The following is a 24514-nucleotide window of genomic DNA, read 5'->3' as shown; positions in this document are numbered from 1 at the left end:
CAGATGGACCATTTTTTTATTTCCTTTGCTTGATGGTGGAAGCCCAGGGACAAGGGCTAAGACTACAGAAGGTTCTCCAGCTCCTAGCAACTTGCCTCTTTGGCAGGGCCTAAATATGTTTAATTTAAACTTTCCTAAAATATAATCCTGGAGGGAGGCCAGATCAGGGTTACATTCTAAAAGTTCTCAAAATCTTCAAGAGTTGGAGGCAGCCTGTACCTACAAGCATTTGGATAAAATATGCTGGGCCCTGTCATCCCCTCCTCCTTATCCCACCAGAAGTCTTTAAGGGAAAACAGACATGGAAGGGAAAACAGATGTGGAAGGGAATGAGGAAGAGGAGCAACTTTCTGACATGGAAGAGGGCGGTGTGAGCTGAGGAACAGAGGGGTGCCAATGCCCCGCTGGGGTTACAATAAAGAGCCCTCTCTCAGAACTTGAAAATGAGAGAATTAGCACTGCTTTCTAAGAGCACAATGGGCAAGTGAGTTCACAGATACTGCAGGATTTGCCGGCCCAGGGAGTTAAATAAGATGGTTTCGGTGTGTCCTGAGAGATCGGTCCCTGCCTTTTTGCTAATGAATAAGTATTAGCTAATCAACTCTTTTGCACTCTACAGAAAGAACAAGTAAACAGAAAGGTGGCCAACGAAAATGGCAGGGAAAGCACAGAGGGAGGACGTTCTCAGTACCTATCCCACCTTAGTCTGTGGAGGGCACGCTGGATCTGGGGAATGAGCCTCCTTCCCAACAGGTAAGTGGTACTGTGGGCAGGTGGTGATTTTTCAGGCTACCCTCAGGATCCTTCAACAGCAAGACTCTGCTTTGATGATGTGAGCACCAGTAACATTCTGGTGACTCTCTGGATTCCTGAATCTTCTGGTGTTGCAATTAGGAAATTTTGGGAGGTGCATGGGCACAAGAAAGGAATGCTCTACCCCTACCACCACCTTCCACAGACATTAAAAATGAACAATGTTCTAGATTATATACATCGTGAGCTCAGCTGGGGTCAGTCAGCCTCTCAAAGTCTAGGCCACTCAGGAATATAGATGGATTCCCTGTACCATATCCAGGTGGTGGCAAACTCACCAACGTGAGGCATCTCACCATGGGAGGACTTTGGGTAGACATATACCCAGGTTCTTCTTTATTATTATTATTATTAAAAAGAAAAAGGGTCTCACTCTGTGGCTCAGGCTAGTCTAGACTCCCAGTCTCACACGATCCCTTCCCCTGAGGCTCCCAAATTGCTGGGATTACAGACATGAGCCACTGTACCCAGCCCCAAGTTCTTCTTGAGCTTTTTCTTTGAATAAGGGCAGGGGAGAGGAAAAAAAGGAATTTCCAGACAGCCTGCATATGTCAGGCAGGGTTATTCTTTCTCCCCACAAAGCAATCACCCTGGGTCATTGCTCAGCCATGAGGGTCTCCCCAGTGTCTTAATTTACCCTTTCCCAGACCAGCGGCTCCTGGTGGGTACATACCCTCCAGGGCTATGCCAGGCAATCTATTTGATATTGGAAGAAAATATTGTAATAGAGGATAATAGGCGTTGTGTATATATTAATTTATATCTATCCTCTTACATTTTCTATTTTTTGGTCTATCTTATAATACATATATTAGCTCATGAGACCATGCAAATACATAAGGAGGGACATGCTCAGAATTTCTTTACTGACAGAGATGCGTGGTCAGAAAAGTTTGAAAACCACTGCCTTGGATAACTCTAGAGGGGACTCTGGAAAAGAGAATATTGAGGCTACAAGACGTCTGTAATGGCCCAACCAGAATATTCCATGTGTTCTTTCACTAGAACATCTGGCCCAGCAGTCCTCCACGCTGGCTATGTATCAGAATCTCCTGGGAGACTCTGTAGCGGGGGCGTCCAACCTTTTGGCTTCCCTAGGCCACGTTGGAAGAAGAAGAGTTGTCCTGGGCCCCGTGTAAAATAAACTAACACTAACAATAGCTGATGAGCTAAAACAAAACAAAACAAACAAACAAAAACACACACACACAAACAAAAGCAAACAAACAAAAAAAACGCCGTGCATAATTTTTGTGATATCCGCCACCACAGAAAAGCAAAAAAGTCCTTGCATTCTAAGGGTTGGACAAGGCTGTTCTGTGAGGTTCTATCCCACACTTACGGAGCAAGAACACCCAGTGGTAGGGCTCACAAGGCTGCACTTCTGGCCGACTCTCCGGGGATGCTAATGAGCAGCTATGACGAAAAACTATGTAGGAGTTGCTGTGGGTCCTGGGCATGGGGGAGGTGCCAGTGGCCCACAGTAGGCTTTGGGGGCACAAAGCAGCGGGGTGTCAGCTCTGAGTCCACTGCGGGTCAACTGCACCATTTCTGTCTCATGGAAACACTAGCCTCTGTCCAGTTTCTGGGGCACCCTGGTTTTCCTGGCACCTGTTTATTGAGAGAACTCTCCTCCCTGAGTGCACCTAGCAGGGAGGACTAGAGTGGGCCTTGAAGCTCCACCCTCAAAGAGTGGTGAGAGAAGCTAAGCCTTTGGGAAGGGGGCCAAAGAGACTGCTTGGCCACTTGGAGCCTCGACTGGAGGCGCCAAGAGAGACAGCGTGGCTCCCTGGAGCCCAGGCCAGGCCAGTTTCCCAGGGCTATGAGTTTCTTGCAAAATGTTTGGACCAAAGCTCCAACTAGCAACTATAGTATGTCTGCCCATTATTGAGCCGGATATGTTTATCCTTCTAGACCTCCTGGAGGGAGGGTAGAGTGGCCACCCGTATTTATAACCACATCTACAGCCTACTTGAATCCTCAGAATAAGCAGGAGATGAGTATGCAGTGATACTCCCATTTTTACACACCAGAAAGCAGGCCAAAGGGGCCAAGGCACTTGCCTAAGGCCAGTAGGCAAGTCTAGGGTCATGGCCAGCTCCCTCCCTTCCACCTCCTGCTCCATGCCAACATCCTAGTCTTTAGCGAAGTAGAACGCATGCTCCTCAAATGCAGGGTTTACATCATGTCCACCATTTTTGTTTGTTTTTTTGTTTGCTTTTGAGATGGAGTTTTGCTCTTGTCACCACCCAGGCCAGAGTACAATGGCACGATCTCAGCTTACTGCAACCTCCGCCTCCCGGATTCAAGTGATTCTCCTGACTCAGCCTCCTGAGTAGCTGGGATTACAGGCACACACCACCACACCCAGCTAATTTTTGTATTTTTAGTAGAGACAGGGTTTTGCCACGTTGGCCAGGCTAGTCTCGAACTCCTGACCTCAGGTGATCTGCCCGCCTTGGCCTCCCAAAGTGCTGGGATTACAGGCGTGAGTCACCATGCCCGGCCTCGTGTCTACCTTTTATTCCAAGCACAGTACCAGGCACATTGTAGGCATCTATTAAATATTTGTCAGATAAAAGGAAAAACTCCCTTCCTAGCGCCTGGGTCAGACCTTATAAAGGGGTGAGAAACGGGGCTAGGGCCATCTTCACTCGTGCCCACCTCCTCTGGCCTCCTGTGTGGACTGGAATTCCTACTCTTAGAGCTAATCTGTGGGTTAAAACACTCTCGTTCCAGAGCCCTGCTGAATGCCTATGCCACATAGAAAGCAAAGAATAGGCCAGGTGCGGTGGCTTACACCTGTAATCCCAACACTTTGGGAGCCCAAGGCTGGTGGATCACGAGGTCGAGAGTTCGAGGTCAGCCTGGCCAACACGGTGAAACCCCATCTTGACTAAAAATACAAAAATTAGCCAGACGTGGTGGCAGGTGCCTGTAATCCCAGCTACTCAGGAGACTGAGACAGGAGAACGGCTTGAACCTGGGAGGCGGAGGTTGCAGCAAGCTGAGATTGCGTCACTGTACTCCAGCCTGGGTGACAAGAGCAAGACTCTGTCTAAAAAAAAAAAAAAAAGTAAAGAATAACTAGGAAAGAGGGAGAAAACGCTTTATCTATCATTCATTCATTCATTCATTCATTTGCTTTTACAACAATGCAGATCCAGCAAAAACCTATGATCTGACTTACTAGGAATGAGGACTGCTGTCATCTCAGCAAGAGGAAGGTGAGGTGCAGCGATGACAAGTCACAAATAAAGGATGCCTGTGAAAGGATGTCTTTCCTTAGACCCTAAAAGTTTGTGGTCTCTTTTCTCAAGGTTCTCAAAAACACCCAAATAATCTCTTCTCTTCAAATCCTTCCCCAAGGAAGGCAACTGCCAAACTTCTCTTCATATAAGACTGTCCTTCTCCCACAACCACCCATTCTTAGAAACTTTTTTTTTTTTTTGAGACAGGGTCTCACTCTGTCACCCAGGCTGGAGTGGAGTGGCACAATCATGGCTCACTGCAGCCTCGACCTTCTGGGCTCAAGCAATCCCCTACCTCAGCCTGGGACTACAGGCATGCACCACGCCTGGTTAACTTTTGTATTTTTCGTAGAAACGGGGTTTCACCATGTTGTCCAGGCTGTTCTCTAACTCATGGCCTCAAGCGATCCTCTTGCTGCAGCCTCCCAAAGTCCTGGGATTACAGGTCTGAGCCATCACTCCTGGCCTCTTAGGGGCATTTTAACAGTTTTCTGCTGAGGGATGTGAATGCCTTTGACTACTCACCATCTGCTTCATCGTCTTAGAAGGTCCTCACTGTTGACAAAAGCCTCGCTTGATCCCACAGCACCTTTCCAGAAGTGCTTTCTGATACCCTGACCTTAGGAGATAAATGTCCTTCCCAAGACATTAGGCAGAACAGCCAGAGGACTTACAATAACCTTGGACTGCTGGGGACCAACCTCAAGCCACTTACCTGTATTTATAATCTCTGAAGCACATTTGATTAGCTTTGAGCTTAGAAATGAGAAGCTTGAGAATTTTCAGGAAGATGAAGAAATTGACCTTGAAAAAAAAGCAGAGTTGGGTAAGTAAATGATGACCTCCACATAGCTGTGAATTTCAAGGTCAGGCTGGGCTCTGCCATCAGTTTCATCAGTTCAATGTAAACCAGGGGCAATTTAGCAGTTAGCTGGCCAGGTAGTAAATGATTAGCTGTGATCTCCACTGGCCCGAAGGCCATCTGAATCTCCAAAGTCCCAAAGGTCATCTGAACTGAAAGTCTGGAAGGAATTTTAGAAAGTGATTTAGTTTATTATTCTGCCTTAAGGAGGCCCATCATTAAGGCCACTAGAAAGGCAGGTGGACAGTCACATTATTAGTATTACTATTACTGTTATTATTATTAACTAGCACATATTGAGTACTTATTGAGTACTTAGTACTTATCACTTAATACTTAGCACCATGCCAGGCTTTGGGCTAAGAACGGTCCAGGCATTCTTTTATCTAATTTTTACAACACTCTGCTAAGATAGCCATAACTATTTTTATCCTCATAATACAAGGAGAAAACAGAGGCACAGAGAAATAAGTGTAATTCCCAGGTTGCACAGTTAGTCAGTGATTGAGCCTGTAATTAAACCCAGATTCATTGGATTATAACCCTCCCTTCACTTAAACAGAACGCTATTCTGCCTCTCTTCTGTAAAGAACTCCATCCCTATTGGTGTCTAACTTGAGATCCTGTTGCTGCTACGGAATTCATGGACAGCATATACTCTCTACTCCCTAGAATACTTTCCATCACTGTCATGGGCTGGGAAAATCCAGCCCTTCACTGTCAGCCTTTAAAGAAATTTAAAAATATGCCTGCAAATTCCCCCTCTCTCTCTCCTCTCTCAGGTTTCTCACTCCAGGGCAAGTCAGCCACCATTTTGTGAGGACACTCAAGCAGCCTATTGGCAGATCCACATGGGGTAACTGAGTTCTCAGGCCAAAAACCAGCACCACCCACCACCAGCTGCATGTGTGCACCACCTTGGAGCTGATCCTCCAGCCCCAACCAAGCCTTCAGATGGCTGCAGCCCTGGCTGATGTCTTTGCCTGCAGCCTCAGGAGAGATCAAGAGCCCCTTGGAAGTGGTGAAAAGCAAGTGGCTGGGTTTGGGTAGAGCTTGGAGAATGAGAACAGGGTTTGTGAGAAGTGAGACTGGAGAAGGAGGGAGGGTCAGTTTCTGCAGGGTCTTTCACTGTCGTGCTAGGTGAGGAGTTTGGGTTTTCTTCTGAAAGCAATGAAGACCCGGTAACAGATTTTAAGCAGGCAAGTGATCAGATTTGTACTTCTGCATTTCAGAAAGATAATTTCAGTGGCAGTGTGGAGAATGGATTGGGTGAGGGTAAGGCTGGAGGAAGGGAGACCAGTTGGGAAGTAGTTTCAGAGTTCCTGGGGGATGGTGATGGAGAGGCGAACTCAGCAGCAGTCCTGGTGCTTCAGTGATGGAGAGGAAGGGATCAATTTGAAATGATGAAGAAGTATGAGTCAAATGATCTTTGTTATTGATTGGATGTTTAGTGATGGAGAGGAAGCGATCAATTTGAAATGATGAAGAAGTATGAGTCAAATGATCTTTGTTATTGATTGGATGTGAGAGCATGACCCTGACATTTGGTGGTAGATCTCAAATGTGTGGTACTGCCATTCACCAATAAAGGAATCACGTGGGGGGAAGGAAGAGCATTGGGTGGGAAGTAGAGAGTGGATGAGGACTCCAGTAGTTTTGAACACCAGAGATGTTCCTAGGACGTTAGATATTTATATCTGAATCTCAGCAGAGAGGTCCCAGCCAGAGCATGAAGCCACTGGAGTAGACAAGATTATCCAGGGACTGTGTAGCTGGGAGAGAAAGAGGGTTAAGAGAATTGCCCCATAGTGAAGGGAAAAATGGAGAAAGTGGAGATAGCAAAGGTGATGAAGAAAGAATATCTAGGGAGGTTAGAATAAATGACACAGAAGGGGCATCCTGGAAGACCCCGAAAGGATGATTTTAGGAAGGTTTAAATGCTACATAGAACTTAAGCAAAATAAGACTGCATTTAGCAACAAGGAGTTCCCTAAGAGAAGCTGCCGTGTAGAGGTGGGATCACAAGACGGATTCCAGTGCTTGGTTTTGTGGATGAAATGTGAAGAGGAGAGGCAGCATAGACAACATTAAAGAGGCTTGGCTGTGAAGGGAAGCAGGGTGCTCAAACAGTAGTTGACAAGGGATACACAATGAGATAATGTCTCCTTGGTTTTATTTGCAGGGCTGGAAGAGGTTTTTGGTTGCAACCATTTTTAAGATTAAAAAGACCACGCCGGGTGCAGTGGCTTACACCTGTAATCCCAGCACTTTGGGAGGCTGAGGTGGGCGGATCATGAGGTCAAGAGTTTGAGATCAGCCTGGTCAATATAGTGAAACCCCATCTGTACTAAAAATACAAAAATTAGTCGGGCATGGTGGTACACATCTGTAGTCCCAGCTACTCAGGAGGCTGAGGTAGGAGAGTCACCTGAACCAGGGAGGTGAAGGTTGTGGTGAGCCGAGATCGCCCCACTGCACTCCAGCCTGGGCAACAGAGCGAGACTCCATCTCAAAAAAAAAAAAAAAAATTAAAAAGACCTAAAAATGGCTTTATGCAATATAGAAAGAACTGACAGAAAGGGTGATCAGGCAACAATTAATGCAACAAAATCTCTACAGACATTGAGTCAGCATAGTACTAATTTCCCTTCCTAGAAATAAAATCCTTTAGCTACATACTGAAATGCAAGCTATAGAATTCAGTATGTGTCAGTTATTATTTGTTTTTATTGTCCTCAGGAGAATCAATGCTCAATGCTAAAAGGCTAGAGTTTCAGGCAAGAAGCTAATCCTGAAGCCAGCAGGAATGATAGAGGTTCCCAGACAAAAATAGTTAGGAACAGAGAATTTAAATACAAGCTAAATGTAACCAAGTCATGTATTTCTTTTAATGGGATACCTGCCTCTCATCATAAAGAGTGTCCTTGGCTTAGTGATTTGTTGAACATAGGCATTTTTCTTACAAAGCAAGTTTAACAGCAGAAAGGCATATATTTCAGCAAATTAATTTCCTTTTCTTTTTTTTTGAGACTGAGTTAAAAAAAAAGGTTCACGCCATCCTCTTGCCTCAGCCTCCCGATCAGCTGGAACTACAGGCGCCAGCCACCATGCCCGGCTAATTTTTTGTATTTTTAGTAGAGAAGGGTGTTAGCTAGGATGGTCTCGATCTCCTGACCTCCTGATCTGCCCACCTCGGCCTCCCAAAGTACTGGGATTACCAGCATGAGCCACCACACCCGGCCCAGCAAATTAATTTCAATCAAGACTGTCTATTAGGCAATGAAGGGTTATAATGAGAAGCATGTTGATTCACTGTTCTCTGTGTTTTCCAGAGACCAGACATGAGAAAATGGGCATCAACCCAGGGGCCATACGAAGGAGGCACTTCCTCACTGCTACAGGATGAAACCCTAGCTGGGGGTACCATGGAGCCTCTGTTCATCTAGGCTTCCAAGAAGACAAGAGTCAGCAGGTACTATTGGATGGTGCTGTTCTTCATTTGCACACAAGCAGGAAAGGGGCTGAGTGAGGACATTTTCCAAGAACCTAGCCAACTCCTCCAGGATTCTGTGACCAGATGGGGGTGGGTATTAAGGACCCAAATATGTAAGGATCTCTTCTAGATTCTGGAAAATACAGATGCATTCCCAGACATCACCAAGATGCATTCTTGGTGACACTTTCTTGGTACCCCAGCTTCTGTGCACAGGTCTGGGCCTACAGGTTGGCAGAGGTGATTGCCAGTATGGCGGGAACTCAGGGGTAGGCCTCATCTACCCCTAAACTCTTCCATCTACCCCCAAACCCCTCCTCCTCTGGCCTGCTCTGTGGACTAAAATGCTTAGCCTGTAGAGCTACTCTTGTGAGTCAAAACACTCTTTCCCCAAGAGCCCTGCTGAAAGGCCCACATCCCACTGAAGCTAAGGAGTCACTGGGAGAGGAGGAAGGAAGCCCTTTCTTCATTCATTCATCCATTCATTTTTGCAACCTAATTACCTAGTATCTGGCCTATTATCACCACTTAAAGCAGAAGATGGGGTGTACCAACTGTAAGTTTTGATGGGGTGGGAAAACCCAGAGTACAGCAAGATTCCCACTTGGAGTCTTTAGAAGAGGAGAGAACAGGAGTGAGGAAATGTCTTGGGAAGCCTGAAGTCACAGAAAGCCCCTGGGTTCCTGGTGGGGCAGAGGACCTAAAGAGGGACAAGGCCAGTGAAGATGAATTTTACCAGTGTATCAACTTTGCCAAGTTCTGAGGCTACCACGGAAGATTCAACAATAGCAAATGCAGGCTTTTGACTTTATGACTTCATAAAGTCAACAGATGGTTCATTCAATTTGTGAGCTCAAAACAGCCATTTCCCTGGGTCTGTTAACTGCAGGGAGCAGGGTATGGATAGAATGACCTTGCGTAATGTAATTATTGTGTAAGGCTGCCCTGGAGCAGGACTGATCAAGGCTTTACCAATATTCTACTGAGGGCCAGGGAGGCTAGGCTGTAAGAATATGCCAGGTTTCAAGATGATTCAACTCTAAATGTACACTTTAGATGACAGGTGAAGTAGTGAAGTCTGATACAAAGAAAGAGGTGGGAATTCTACAATTTCTGTCTGGCAAGAGACCCAAAGGGCATCTGGATTCTTCAGGTTGCCACATTATGGTCATTTCTGAAACACAGGCAACCTTGTACCAACAAAGCAGTAAATGAAGTTTGTTGACACATCTGGATTTCCAGCATGTTGTACACTTGTGTCAACCCAGATGCTGGTCAGCAAATGCAGATCCAGTCTAGGGGATGATGGGAGAGATCCAACTATGATAACTAGGGATGTTCACCACAGAGCCGGACCCTGGGATGGGAAACTCTCCTTAGTCCCAGTGCTTTGTTCACCATGCACAGTTGGCTTTTCCTCAGAAGCCTCTGATCCATGTTCCCCAAAATACGGCCCAGGCTCAAATTTGACCAAGTTGAAAGAAAATTGTTAAGTACCTAGAAATGCCAAGTGCTACTAGCTCAGTCTTGATTATTGTTACTCTTTCTTACTTCAGTTTAAATAGGATATATATGGGGGCCAAAGAATTATTATTTTTTTCTTAACACAATAAAGATTTATTTTATTTTATTTATTTTATTTTATTTTATTTTATTTATTTTATTTATTTTATTTGTTATGTCACAGTCTAGTGCAGTGGAGGGAGCTCTGCTCCATACAGTCATTCAGGAATCCAGGTTCCTTCCACATTGTGATTTAAGGAATTCTCTTTTAGAGTTGGCGTTATGTCTACTCAGATCAGTGGAAAATTGTAACATGTGGTCATATGACCAAAAATGAAGGTAGATATTGGTTCAGTTGTAGTCTGATGAGTCTCAGAATTATAACTATTAAATTCTGAGTTCCTAGAGGATAGAAACTCTGAAATAACCTAGCACCAAGCCAAGCCCAGTGAAAGTGCTCAATGAACGCTAAAGGAAGATACAAGAGAGTGGCTGAATGAGATTCCAGTGCTAAGGAAGCTCTACATGGCAGGAGATTTGATTCTATCAGTTTGGGTAAGTCCAGGCTGGGTATTTTTTTAATCCTCCCCAGGTTGTTTTAATGTGCAGCTACTGTCTAGTCCATGGTTTTTCAATGTCAGCACTCTTAATATTTGGGGCAGGATAATTATTTGTTCTGGGGGTGGTTCTTTGTGTTGTAGGGTGTTGAGCAGCATCCCTGACCTCCACCTACTAGATGCCAGTAGCAACACTCTCCTCCTACCCCCATCCCCAAGTTAGGACAATTAAAAATGTCTCCAGACATAGCCAAATGTCCCCAGGGGTGAGAATCTCCTCTGGTTGAAAATCACTGGTCTAGTTCAAGACTGATTTTATAGATGAAGAAACAGAGGCCCAGAGAGACCAACTCACTTGGCTAAAGGACACATCACAAGTCAGTCACAGAGCCCAGACTCCTGACTCCTAGCCTGGCTCTTTCGCTTCTTTCTGCATGGCCTTTCTTTTCCCTTCCATGTCTGGTGGAACACATAAATTCCACTCTCCAGGGAGCCCTAGAACCAATGCACAGAATCCTAGAATCCTAGAGCTGTGCAGGTTGGGAGGGCAGCAGGTTTAGCTCCTTATTGTTCAGGACAGATTATCTTCTTGGAAACTGATAGAGATGAAGATCTAATACCTTTCTCTGGGGTCTATGTCAGTGTTTTACAAGCTCATGGTTAAATATCTTCCTTGTGACCAAGGGGAATGTTCCTATTTCTCTTCAAGCCCATTTCCTCTTGTCCAAGTCCCTGTAGACACAGACAACAATAGTTAAGCAATGTCCTCTCTAAAAGCTGCAGGTGATTGTGAAAGATTCCCTTCTAGGTGTGCCTGTTGATCTCTTTCAATTGCAGGGTGTTGGGGGATGGGGGATAGAGAGATTAATAAAGGACTCAATTTCTGAGGAGAAAGAGTTTATCAGGCAGACCTGGGGCCATCCAATAGGCACTTGAGGCCTATGTGTGCATGGGAGGGGGGAAACACCATGGTGGATTTGGAGAACTTTAAATGTATCCACACAAGTAGAGCAGAGGGCACTTCTGGTTAGGTGAGTAGAGAGGGAATGCCTCTACTCTAAGGAGTTTAGAACCAGATCGGAGGGAAATAGTGACCCATTAAACAGTCGAGTAGAACAGAGACATAATCAAATTTTACTCCAAAAAGATCACTCGGGCTGCAACAAGAGGATGGATTGTCAGGGGCAAGAATGAAGAAGAGATACCAAAAAGGAGGTTTTTGCAGAGGTCTGCACAAAAACAAACAAACAAAATCACAACAGGCTGAAGAAGAGCAGAGACCAAGGGATTAAGGAGAAGGAAATGGCTTGGAGAGATCTTTAGAAGAAGAATTGACAAGACTTGAAGTCTGAATAGATGTTGCAGGGACGAGGAGGACAGAAATTAGGAGAACACCAAGCTTTCCAGCTTGGGTGCCTGGGTAGGTGGGTTGTGGAGCCTTTTTCTGGGTAGAGTGAGCAGGAGAGGTCTGAATGGGAAGATAAGGAGTCCACCGTGAGCTACGGTGAGAGTGGCCATTTCAGTAGAGCTGACCATGACTGGAGTCATAGAAGCAACAGCATGTAAAGGTCATTTTATCCAAAGTGAGAAGATAGAGCATGTTCTCTTGTCCCAGCTAGGAAGCACCAAGGGAAATTAGCACGTGAGTCAGCCAGCCATAGAAGGCCAAAGCAAGGTCCAAAGCAGTAGTTTCAGCCCTGGCTGTCCACAAGGATCATTTTGGGATTTTAAAACTACAGTGGGCCAGGTGCGGTAACTCATGCCTGTAATCCCAGCACTTTGGGAGGCCGAGACAGGTGGATTGCTTGAGGTCAGGAGTTCAAGACCAGCCTGACCAACATGGTGAAACCCCATCTCTACTAAAAATACAAAAATTAGCCAGGTGTGATGGTGGACGCCTGTAGTCCCAGCTACTAGGGAGGCTGAGGCACAAGAATTGCCTCAACCCGGGAAGCAGAGGTTGCAGTGAGCCAGGATCTCACTGCTGTACAGCCTGGGTGACAAAGCAAGCCTCTCTCGAAAGAAAAGAAAGAAACAAAGAGAGAAAGAGAGAAAGAGAGAGAGAGAGAAAGAAAGAAAGAGAAAGAAAGAAGGAAAGAAAGAAGGAAAGAAGGAAGGAAGGAAGGAAAGAAAGAGAGAGGGAGAATGAGAGGGAGAGTGAGAGGGAAAGAAAGAAAGAGAGAGAGAGAGAGAGAAAGAAAGAGAAAGAAGAAAGAGAGAGAAAGAGAAAGAGAAAGAGAAAGAAAGAAAGAAAGAGAAAGAGAAAGAGAAGGAAGGAAGGAAGGAAGGAGAAAGAAAGGAAGAAAGAAAGAAAGAAAGAAAAGAAGGAAAAGGAAAGGAAAGGAAAGGAAGAAAGAAAGAACTACAGTGCCTGGTACAGTGCCTGGGTCCCACTCCCAGAATTTCTGATGTCATAGGTCTGGGGTACAAGCCACCATGATGTTTCGAACACACAGCCAGTTTTGAGAACTCCAGGTGTAGACAAAGAGGTTCACAAACTTTCATGTGCATCCAAAGCCTGGCGAGCTTGTTACAATGCAGATTCGCATCCAGCAGGCCTGAGAGATGTGGCTGAAGAACCTGAATTTATAACAAGCACTAAGGTGATGCTGGTGCTATCTGGTCTGAGGACCATCCTTTGAAAAGCAAGGGTGTAGCAACATGCTTTTCAACTCAGGCCACTCCTGAGATCAATGAAACATAAATGTCTGGGGGTGGGACTCAGGCAGAAAGAATTTGTAAAGACACCCAGGGGATTTCAAGAGGAACCCAGTTTGAGAATCATTGGTACAGATTCTAGAAGACTGCAAGTAAACACTAGGGACCCAGCTGGACCATGCCTGAATGCTCTCCTAGGGATGGCTTCTGGCTTCCATCCTGCTTTGTTCTGCCTGGCTAGCAAGAACCTTCCAGGGTCCAGAGTGCAGGCCGTGAGTGTCCACTGAATGTTTCTCAAGAACCCACCTTATGCTTGGGCTGGCTGCCAGGATGATCAGAACATGGGGTTCACAGTGGCAGAAAACAGGTTTTAAAGAGACACTTGAAATGGTGTTGGCGAGGGCTGGAGCAGAAGCCTGCACAGGATCTGGGAAGGAACAAAGGAGGGCGTGGCCATTCCTACTTTGTGAGGTGAGCATCCAGGTAGAACAGCACAGAGAGACGGATGCCTGACCCAAGGCTTGAAAGATGAGGAACAGATCACCAGGTGGAGAAGATGGCGAGGGAAGGAGTTGGAACCACAGGAGAGTCTGAACCAAGGTACTAAGATGCAAAAGAGCCTGCAGCATTCAGTGTGGCAGGCGTGGGGGGCTGGAGGCAGTAAATAGTTTTTGAGCTTCACAGTGTTTGGTTAAAAGTACCAGCTGTCACCCCTTTGGGCTGAGATCCAATTTTCCATTGACTGGCTCTATGACTTTAGGCAAGTAATTTCTCATCTCAGTGTGCTCACCAGTAAAATAAACCTAAGAATGGCATATCCTCATAGGCTGGTTGAGAAGATTACATGAGTTCATACACTCATACACAAAGCACTTACACATGGAGCTGGCATGCAGAGGTGCTTAATAAATGTTTCTGAGACAGTGGTGGAGGTGTCCAGACAGGACCCCAGCTGGGCAGCGTGGCTGGAGAGAGGATTGTGGAGGGCGGGGGGATGTGGCAGGGCTAAGCACACCATGTGTGGGGTGTGTGTGCCCAGACCTCATCTGGGACACTATCAGCTGCAGGTCCAGTGACGGGAGGGAAGATACTGCAGCATTCATGCCACCTCATAGACTAGAGGTGACACAGGCCTGTTCACACTCTGTTTTCCCACCACTTCTAGGAACATTTTTCCCTCCAGGTCACACCCAGGTCTAGACAGAGAGTTGCCTTCTATTATTGACAAGTTTTGACATTCCCCTAGAAAAACTAGCCTTTTCTTTCATGGTACCACCAATGCCAGATTATTTACATAAAATGGCAAAAACAGATCATCCAGCAACGCCTTGGGGAACAGGGTGGACAGAGAACAACAGGCAGTGTTCGACGCCTGGTGGGCACCCGGAGATGACTGTGCTGTGTCTAGGCAGGGATACTTTCTGCCTCCGTCTGGGATCTTGCGAACCCTTCCCACTGTTTGCCAACTTCCTGCCCCTTCCTGCTAGAATGAGATTTGACACATCTCATCCTCATACTCTACTATCTAAAGGAATTTTTGACTCTGGGTTGGCCATCCTTTTCCATCCAGAATATTCTGGACCACTATGATTAAAGGTCCCTCCTCCCTAAGGTCTCAGAGTAGCATCTATGTCTTGATTCTAATCTGCATCACAATTTTGGGTTAATATTAATTGTGTGTTTTCCTCCTCTAAAAGACATTCCCTTTGTCTCTTCCTCCCTCCTGTGGATGGATATAAGCCGATACCCCTGCTATTCTGGGCTCCTCCATGACTAAAGGCATCGGTATCCACAGGGCCTTGCACACATCTCAGCCCTTCAATACAGGACCACAGAGCTGACTGCAGGTCTCTTTACATAGTTTGAAGACCCAGAGGGAAGGAGGCTTACCACGTAACTCCAAATTGAGGTCCTGAACCAGAGCAAGAAACTTCTAACTTCTCATTCAGCAGAAAATGCTCATAGTTCAGCTTCTCTCTCTCAAGGAATCAGAGAATCTGGGGGACGGGAGTGGGCTGCTAGGCTCAGAGACAAAGAGGTGGATGGAATGGTCCTTACTGTTACACAGAGCAGCATGGGTCCTCGGATGATCCACCAGATTTTCTTATTCCCGTTTGTCGTCCAGCACCTGAGGTCAAAGAGCAGGCAGAAGAAGACTTAAAAACAAGAGGAGGTTGAAAGTCAAAGTCTCATGCTGTCTGGAAGAAGGATGCTTGCACTCAAGCCCTACTTCCCACCAATCATTCCCCCGAGGGGTGGGAGCCGCAGAAGAGAGAACTAAAATCCCTTCCTGTTAGCACTGGTACCGTTTACTTTCCTTAACATTAAATTGCTCTTCAGTGGTAACAGCCTAGTGTGTAAATCTTTCCAAAATTTTCCTCCATGTTCATACAAACATAAATTCCTAAATACATAGTTTTTGCGTGTGTGTGCTATTTGGAGGAAAAAAACAGGATCACACCATATACGTTTCAGCAATAGGCTTAAAATACACTGTGGAGAATCAGTGCCTAAAAGTTCATAATAACTAACTTGTTTTTCTTTAAGTAGTCTCATAATATTCTGCAATATAGGTATATTATAGTTTGTTCAATGATTCCCATGTTGACCAGCATTCAGTGGTTTTTTGTTTGTTTGGTTTTTCTATTTTTTTTTTTTTCTCACTATGAACAATGCTGCAATAACCATTCTTGTATTTTTACCCTTACATACCCAGGGCTGCCGCTAACCTACACAGCATCTTTGAGCTAATTTGCATGTGTAACTAAATTAATAAACTAATCGCTATAAGATCTTTCATTATCTTATCTCCCATTCCTAAGAATATTCTAGATGGCCAAAATGAGAAGGGATGGATATTTTCTTTGGTAAAATGATGTAATTCTTTGTATTTAGGCATGCCTGGGAATTACTGGCTCATGAAAGAGTAAAACCTGGTAAATTACCTACCCCGTGTTCTCCAGGTGTGCACGGGCAAAACCCCAGGGTACAACAAACAGCACAGGGAAGGCTGCGGAGAAAACATGGGGAAATGTAGTTAGGAGTTGGTTGGCCAAACCTGCCTGCCTCATACCACAGCTGATGGGGCTAACCACAGGGGGTTAAAACATCAAACCTAATATCATGGCGTTGTGGACTGTGAGAGCTGGGGAGACCTAGAGTGGCACAGGGCCGATCCATTGTTTTACCACCCAAGAAACCAGGGCCCAGAACGGGAAAGCAACCTGATACTTGTCACAAAGCAGCTGAGAATAAATCCAAGGGTATTAACCCAAATCTCCTGAATTACTGGCCCAGGTTATTTCCTCTGAATCCTGCACCACCAAATTCTCCAAAGGGTTTGTGGAGGTAGGGGGTCCAAATCTGGATACTCTTGGTCATATTACTTTTAATCAGAAAACCTCTTCTTGAAGACCTGGTATTATGGACTAAATATAGGTGTCCTCCCAAAAGTCATATGTTAAAGTGCTACCCCCGATGCAATGGAACTTGGAGACAGGGCCTTTGGTGGTGAGTACTTAGGTTTAGCTGAGGTCATGAGGGTGGGGTCCTCATGACAGGATTAGTGCCCTTATAAAAAGAGACCAGAGAGCTTGCTTTCTCTGTCTCCTTACCATATGAGAATACAGGAAGAAGGCAGCTGACTGCAAGACAGAAAGAGAGCCCTCACCAGAACCCAAGCATGCTGAACTTCCCAGCCTCCAGAACCATAAGAAATCAATGTCTGTTGTTTAAACTACACTGGTATTTTGTTTTGACGTTCCAAGCGGACTAATACAGTTGGGGACAGGGTAGGAGGAATATCATCAGATTCCACCAGACTTTCTCAATTTTTGAATGTGTCCATTGGGCTGTTGAACCTATAGCACCTGTGCATATATGCACATTTGTGCACACACACACACACCCCTCTTCAAAGCTTCCTGTCCTTGAGGATTTATATGTCCCGGAAGCAACCTCCAGTTAGGTTTCTAAGTCCAACTAAAGTCTCTATTGGGCTCCCATGTTTTGATGGATCCTCAAGAGAGGAGGCTGGAGGTCAGGTCACTTACCCCAACCTAACAGCAGATATCTGGGCCACAGCCGCCTCTCAGGAAGCACTGTGGGCTCCAGCAGCGCATGGAGGTAGAGGCCTTCAACCAGCAGCCATAAGTAATTGGCACCCACAGAGTAGTGCAAGAGAACCTGGACTGAGCGGCAGGAGGTGGACATCTGCAGAAGACAAAACACCTGAGGGTGAGTCCAGGCTCCCCTGCATCTGACTCCAAGTCAGGGGGAGAAGGACCTCCCAGGGACAACCCCTCCTTTTTTTTTTTTTTTTTTGAGATGGAGTCTCACTCTGTCACCAGGCTGGAGTGTGGTGGCATGATCTCGGCTCACACTGCAACTTCCAACTCCCTGGTTCAAGTGATTCTCCTGCATCAGCCTCTTGAGTAGCTGGGATTATAGGCGTGTGCCACCACACCCAGCTAATTTTTGTATTTTTTTTAGTAGAGATGGTGTTTCACCATGTTGGCCAGGATGGTCTTGATCTCCTGACCTTGTGATCCACCTGCCTCAGCCTCCCAAAGTGCTGGGATTACAGGTGTGAGCCACCGTGCCCAGCCCCCTCCTTCTTTGCTCTGGCCTCCCCCAGACCCTTGCTGACCATCTCAGGGAGGTTGGCAATAATATCAAAATGTGAAGGAAGGAGGGCTTCATGTAGGTTTTCAAGGCCAGCCTCCTCTTTAACATTCTAGACATTTTCAGACAAAAATGTAGAAAATTCACCATCAGCAATTGCCCTAATGGAAACACTGAAGAGTATGTTCTCTAACCTCAGTTCAATTAAACTAAAATCAATAATTAAAAAATTTTCACAATTGGAAATTAGAAAATAGACTTCTAAGCAATTCATGGATCAAAGAAAAAAATAAAACAGAAAGTAGAAAGTATTTCTTAACCAAAGGTAAAGAAAATATTGCATGAACTTACAGTATATGGTTAATACCAAACCTTATATAATAAAACTTATAGCCTTAAGTGCATGTTTTAAAAAACAAAAATCTGATTATCAATTATTTTAAGGATCACGTAAAAAAAAAAAGTTAGAAAAAGAATAGCAAATTAAGCCCAAGAAAGTACATGGGAGGAAATAACAAAAGCAGAAGTTAATGAAACAGAAAACATGAAATAAAGATAATCAACAACGCCGAAAGTTTATTCTTTGAAAGGTCCAATTGAGAAACTTGTTGCCAAGATGATCAAAGGGTAGGAAAAAGAGCAAAGATAAAATTATCAATATCAGGAATGAAAATGAGAACACTCTTACAGATCCAATGGACTTGAAAAAGATCTGAAGAGAATATCATGAACAATATTAAGCCAATAAATTTGAACAGTTAGATGAAATAGACAAATTCCTAGGAAAACTCATTTACTACAGCTGACAGAAGAAATAGAATCTGGATATAAGATTCATAATTAATCCATAGTTTAAAACTTTCCAGGGCCGGGCACGGTGGCTCACGCCTGTAATCCCAGCACTTTGGGAGCTCGAGGCAGGCAGATCACGAGGTCAGGAAATCGAGACCATCCTGACTAACACAGGGAAATCCTGTGTCTACTAAAAATACAAAAAATTAGCTGGGCGTGGTGGCGGGCACATGTAGTCCCAGCTACTCGGGAGGCTGAGGCGGGAGAATGGTGTGAACCTGGGAGGCGGAGCTTGCAGTGAGCTGAGATCACACCACTGCACTCCAGCCTGGGCAACGGAGCGAGACTCCATCTCTAAATAAATAAATAACTTTCCAATAAAGAAACCTCTGGGTCCAAAATGCTTCATCAGCACAATCTATCAAACATTTAAGGAAGAAATAATACTTATCTTTAATAAATTCTTCCAGAGAATAGTGAAAGAGGAAACAAATTCTAATTTGTTTTAAGAAGATAGCACAAACTTGATCACCAGCCTGACAAAGGCATTATAGGCCAATCTTTCTCATGAATGTCAACAAGGAAATACTCAACAAAACACAGTATTAGCAAACTAAAGACAGCAACTTAGGAGAAAGAAAATAATATGTCAAAACCTAGTTGGATTTATTCCAGGAATGCAAGGTTAGTTTAATAGGTTACTGCATCATTAGCAGGATAAAGGAAAAACCATCTCAATAGATGCAGATTTCGATGTGGAAAAGCACTGCTGCTTTAAGAAAGTAGTACAATTGTCCCTCAATATCCTTGGGGGATTGTTTCTAGGATCCCCTGTGGACACCAAAATCCACAGATGCTCAAGTCCCTTCTATAAAATGGTGGAGTATTTGCCTATAACCTATGCACATCCTTTCATATACTTTAAATCATAGCTAGATTGCTTGTAATACTTAATACAATGTAAACGCTATGTGAATAGCTGTTATACTGTACTGTTTAGGGAATAATGACAAGGAAAAAAAGTCCGTACATATTCAGTTCAGACACAATCTTCCTTTTTGTTCCCAAATACCTTCTATCCCTAGTTGGTTAAATTCATGAATGCAGAACTCACAGATACAGACGGCCAGCTATAATTGTAAAATGCATTGATCTAGTCCAATTCTTTTGTTTGCACATGAAGAAATTCCCACCCAAAGACATACAGCAGCCATGGTGAACCCTTCTGCTTGTGGTTTCCTTCACCTGGGCAGGTGGTGGTTTTGATAAGTCATGTACTGCTTCTCTAGCCAGAAAATCTAGGAAACCCTCTTATCTCCCCCTGCCCCTCCCTAGTCCCACCTGCCTGCCCCTCCCTAGTCCCACCTGCCCCTCCCTAGTCCCACCTGCCTGCCTTCTGATTCTTAGTAGTGACCCATCAGGTGGGGAGCCCACTTTAAACAGTGGGGAAGGGCATTACCTCTGACAGATAGGACATCCACCCATTCTCATTGTCAGGCCTCTTGGAGTAAGAGTTGTAGAAGACGACGTCCTTCACCAGCACAGCCAGGGTTCTCAGGATGAAAGAAGCAAACAAGTTCATGTGGATGTAGTTGCGTGTGCAGTGGAGTTTTCTGTGCAAGGAGAAAACCGAGTGCCTTCCCTCAGGAAAGAATGGCTCTGACCAACAGGCCTATGCCTTTTATGTCTGTGTATCTCTCACTAAAGACAGAGGGTCATAGTATAGGCTGCAGAGCTGGACTGCTGCATTATGTGACCTTAAATCTCTGTGCCTCATTTTCCTCATTTGTAAAATGGGAGTAATAATAGTCATCACTGGCCAGATGCAGTGACTTATGCCTGTAATCCCAGCACTTTGGGAGGTCAAGATGCGCAGATCATGAGGTCAGGAGGTTGAGACTACCCTGGCCAACATGGTGAAACCCCGTCTCTACTAAAAATATAAAAATTAGCTGGGTGTGGTGGCACGTGCCTGTAATCCCAGCTACTCAGGAGGCTGAGGCAGGAGAATCGCTTGAACCAAGGAGTCGGAGGTTGCAGTGAGCCAAGATCACGTCACTGCACTCCAGCCTGGTGACAGAGCGAGACTCTGCCTCAAAAAAAAAAAAAAAAAAAGCTATCATCTACAAAGCATCTTCAACATGCCAACCGTGTTCCAAATTATTTATATATGCAGCTACTTTTGAGTATTCTTACTCCTTACCACCACTGGAGGTATAGCACCATTATTACCCTGATTTTATAAATGAAAGAATTAAAGCAGAAGGATGAAGTCATCTGTCCAAAGTCCCAGAGCAGCAAATCGTAGAGCTGAGATTCAGACACAGAAACTCTCAGGCCAAAGTATAGGTCTCCCAGGCTCTTCTGCTTCTGAGAACAAGAGCACTTACCTCCAGGGGTTGTGGGATGATTAAATCCGTCAATCTGTGCACATAAGTAAGTGTCCAGAAAATTGTTAGCCCTTGTCACCTCTTCCTTACACACCTGGAGTCTCCTGCAGGCTCTTTGTGTGTGGTGTGACATTTATCCTTGCTGTGGCCAGAGGAAAGAACTCTTCCCCCCACTGTGCTCCCTGGGCAGCACATACCCTGTCCTATTTTGCTTTAGAGCTATTGTTACATTTTTAATTTCCAAAAAGAACTTGAGGCAGATTCTTCTGTCTTAGGATTTATGCATTCTTCTAACTAGATTGCAGGCTATTTGAGGGCAGCGACTGGACCTCACTTTTCCCCAACCCTTAGGCAGAACTGATACTTGGTTGTCCCCGGCTTGGCTGAAGTGACTTTCTACAGGGCTGGGCAGTTATTTTCTCCTGGCTTGGTCCTGGGACTTTGGAACAGGGCATGGAGGAAGGAGGTCACAGATAATCAGTGGGTACAAGCTGCAGAGTTCTCCCGTAGCTCAAGGATGGTTCTCCCAATGGGATCGATAGTCATGACTCTACCCTAGGAGCTCCAGAACATCTCAGGATTGAGGAGTCACATGAGGCCCAACCTAGGGCTAACAGAGCCCAGTGGAGAGATGCTCTGGAGCTGGTATCCAGATCTCCTACACTTATGTCAAATGCTCATTCTGCCACGTTATATCCGCTTACGTTCCTGAGACAAGAGACAGCTTTGCAGAGCTTTCTAGTGGGTCCATAAATGTCTCACTTGGGTGATTTCTAAAAACATGATTTAGTAAAAGGCACTCAGGCTTTGGAATGCTGAAAGTTTAGGGAGGGAAAGTGCTCAGATCCTGGACTGCCTGCTTGTGATCCTGGCTTCATTACCCACCAGCTGGCGATCTTGGGCAAGTTACTTCATCTCTCCATATTTCAATTAACTCACGTATAAAGGGGGATAATAATAATGCTAACCTCCTAGGAATAGAATGAATCCTAATTTGAATTAGGGATGACATTTAAACGACCTAATGCATGTAATGCGTTTAGGAGTAAGCACTTAACATTTGATAGCTAATTGGAGTCCGAGGGCCCTGAATTAAAATCCCAGCTCTTCCACCCACTTGTTTGCCTTGGGGAAGCTTCTTAATCTCTTCTGTAAAAAGAATGCCTCTGATTGAGTTGTAGTGGGAATGGGCTGTGGTGGTAATGGGTGTGATTAGGGATTTACACCAGGGCCGGGCACACAGCAGGTGTCTAATCCAAAGGAAGTAAAGCTGTCAGGAGTCTTGGGTTCAAGTTCTAGCTGTGTAGCCAACTGGCTTTATGGCCAGAGGCGACTCAATGCCTCTGGTTGGGACATTGCCATCCCTTTCTTCCCCTTCATCTGCAGAATGGGATGGATGGGCCTCATCCTCTCTCAGGTCATTTCCAGCTTTGATGATTCATGACACATCCAGCCCAGTCTTCCAGCGCCTTCTAGAGGTAGCCAGCAAATTACACAATACCATAATTCCCCCATTATCCACACTTTTACTTTCCACTGTTTTAGTTACCTGCGGTCAATCATGGTGCACTGCAGCTCAAAAATATTAAACAAAAAACTTCTAGACATAAATAATTAAATAAATAGTTCATTAGTTTTAAATTATGTGCCATTCTGAGTAAAGTGATGAAATCTAACACTGACCATCACAAAAGAAGGGTGAACACAGTGCAATAAGATACTTTGAGAGAGAGAGGCCACATTCACATAACTCTTATTATAGTATAGCGTTATAATTGTTCTATTTTAATATGGTTATTGTTGTTCATCTCTCACTGTGTCTAATTTATAAATTAAACTTTATCACAGGTATGTATGTATAGGAAAAAACATGGGGATAGAACCAAACATAGGGTTGGTTCTATCCCTGGTTTGAACACTATGTTTGGTTCTACCTCTGGTTTCAGGCAACTACTGGAACTCTTAGAACATCCCTTATAGATGAAGGAGGGCTACTATACCTGCCCGAACACATGTCTGCAGAAGTTCTACTCACCGAAGAAACAAGAGGAGGGTGAGAGCCAGGAAAAGGGAGATAAGAGAGACAGAGTATCCCACGGTGTACATCAGCTGCAAGGTTGACAGCAAGGCATAATGATCCACCTGAACACAGAGGAAGAGCAGGCATGACCACCAAGCCATGGGACTGTGGCCACAACCCCCAGCTCCACACCCAGGGCCACCAAGGGCCTAGGCATGGACTCCCAACATTTTTTTAAACTTTTCCTTCCCAATCCTTGTTGACACCCAAATAGGGTAGTTTAGACTGCTCTCTGGTACATCTCAGAGGCCAACGAGCCTTAACAAGTGAAGAGCCCACGGTGGGTCTCACCCCTGTAACTGGGCCCACAACTCAGCACTGATACACCAAGAGCCACTATATCATAAAGGACTTGTGTTCAGAACAAGAGGGTGCCTTGGGAATGAAGATGGGCTCTTTGCCCTTGGGAGCACTGTCCCTAGAGTCTATGGGTCCTTCCTTCTGAAGGACAGGGCCAGATTTCTGTCTGAATGTTTTCTGTCTGAAGTAAGTCTTCATAGATGACCTCTTGGAAGAAGACTCAATGAAACATTGCAATATTTTCTCTGAGTCCCCGGTAGCCTGATTGTGAACAGAGGATAATTTACTGGAAATTCTGTGTTATTAAATGTGATTTTTGTTCTATGTTCATGAGAGATTTTGGTCTGTAGTTTTATTTTCTTGTAATGTGTTTGTCTGGTCTTGGCATCTGTTTAACGATGGCCACATCGTTACGATGAGTTGGGAAGTAGTTCCTCCTTGTCAATTTTCTGGAGAGTTCATGTAGCATTGGCATTATTTTTTCTTTACATATTGGAATTACATAGGTCTGAAGTTTTCTCTGTGAGAGAGTTTTAACTACAAGGCAATTTTAATAATAGATATAGGACTATTCTGGTTATCTAGTCCATCTTTAGTGAAATTGTGCTTGTTTCTTTTAAAAATTTATCCATTGTATCCAACATGTAGAAATTATTGACAGAAAGGCATTCATAAAAATCTCTTATCCTTTTAATGTCTATAAAGTATCAGTAGTGATGTCCCATGTCTCTTAATGTAATTCATGATCTCTCTCTCATTTTCTCTCTCTCTCATCTTTAATTTTTTCCCTTTTTAAGGTTCATTTTTCTAGAGGTTCACCAAATTTATTGATCTTCTTAAATAATCAAGTTTGGCTGGTGTGATTCCATCCTGCGCAGCTGTTCCCTGGAGAAGTGATCATTTACCTCTGTCCGTCTCCTCCCCCACCTAAGTACATGCCACCATCCCATGAAGGACTCAATGGACTGAACATGAGCCCCCTGAAGCCCCAGAACTATCTTTTCGGTTGTGAACTAAAGAGTGACAAAGATGATCCCTTTAAGGTAGAAATTGATGAAAAGGAACACCACTTATCTTTAAGAACGGTCAGTTTAGGGGCTGGTGCAAAGGACAATTGCACATTGCTGCTGCAGAGACAATGAAATACGAAGGCAGTCCAATTAGAGTAACACTGGCAACTCTGAAAATGTCT

General features: G+C 44.7%; 1 protein-coding gene across 1 annotated transcript in view; it reads right to left on the bottom strand.

Moving 5' to 3' along the window:
- LOC117086705 (glucagon-like peptide 2 receptor) overlaps positions 1-24514 on the bottom strand; it is a 64444-nt gene that overhangs the window by 7750 nt on the left and 32180 nt on the right. Inside the window, exons 5-10 of the mRNA XM_033216167.1 lie at positions 22978-23084; positions 20012-20165; positions 17190-17349; positions 16087-16147; positions 15196-15265; positions 4780-4868 (exon numbers count right to left, since the gene is read on the bottom strand). Coding sequence (XP_033072058.1) covers positions 4780-4868; positions 15196-15265; positions 16087-16147; positions 17190-17349; positions 20012-20165; positions 22978-23084 — 641 coding nt within the window. The remainder of the gene's footprint in view (positions 1-4779; positions 4869-15195; positions 15266-16086; positions 16148-17189; positions 17350-20011; positions 20166-22977; positions 23085-24514) is intronic.

Source organism: Trachypithecus francoisi, unplaced genomic scaffold (assembly GCF_009764315.1).
Source record: "Trachypithecus francoisi isolate TF-2019V2 unplaced genomic scaffold, Tfra_2.0 Contig00592, whole genome shotgun sequence".
In the NCBI taxonomy this organism is placed as follows: Eukaryota; Metazoa; Chordata; class Mammalia; order Primates; family Cercopithecidae; genus Trachypithecus; species Trachypithecus francoisi.
This window is presented reverse-complemented; position numbering and strand designations above follow the sequence as displayed.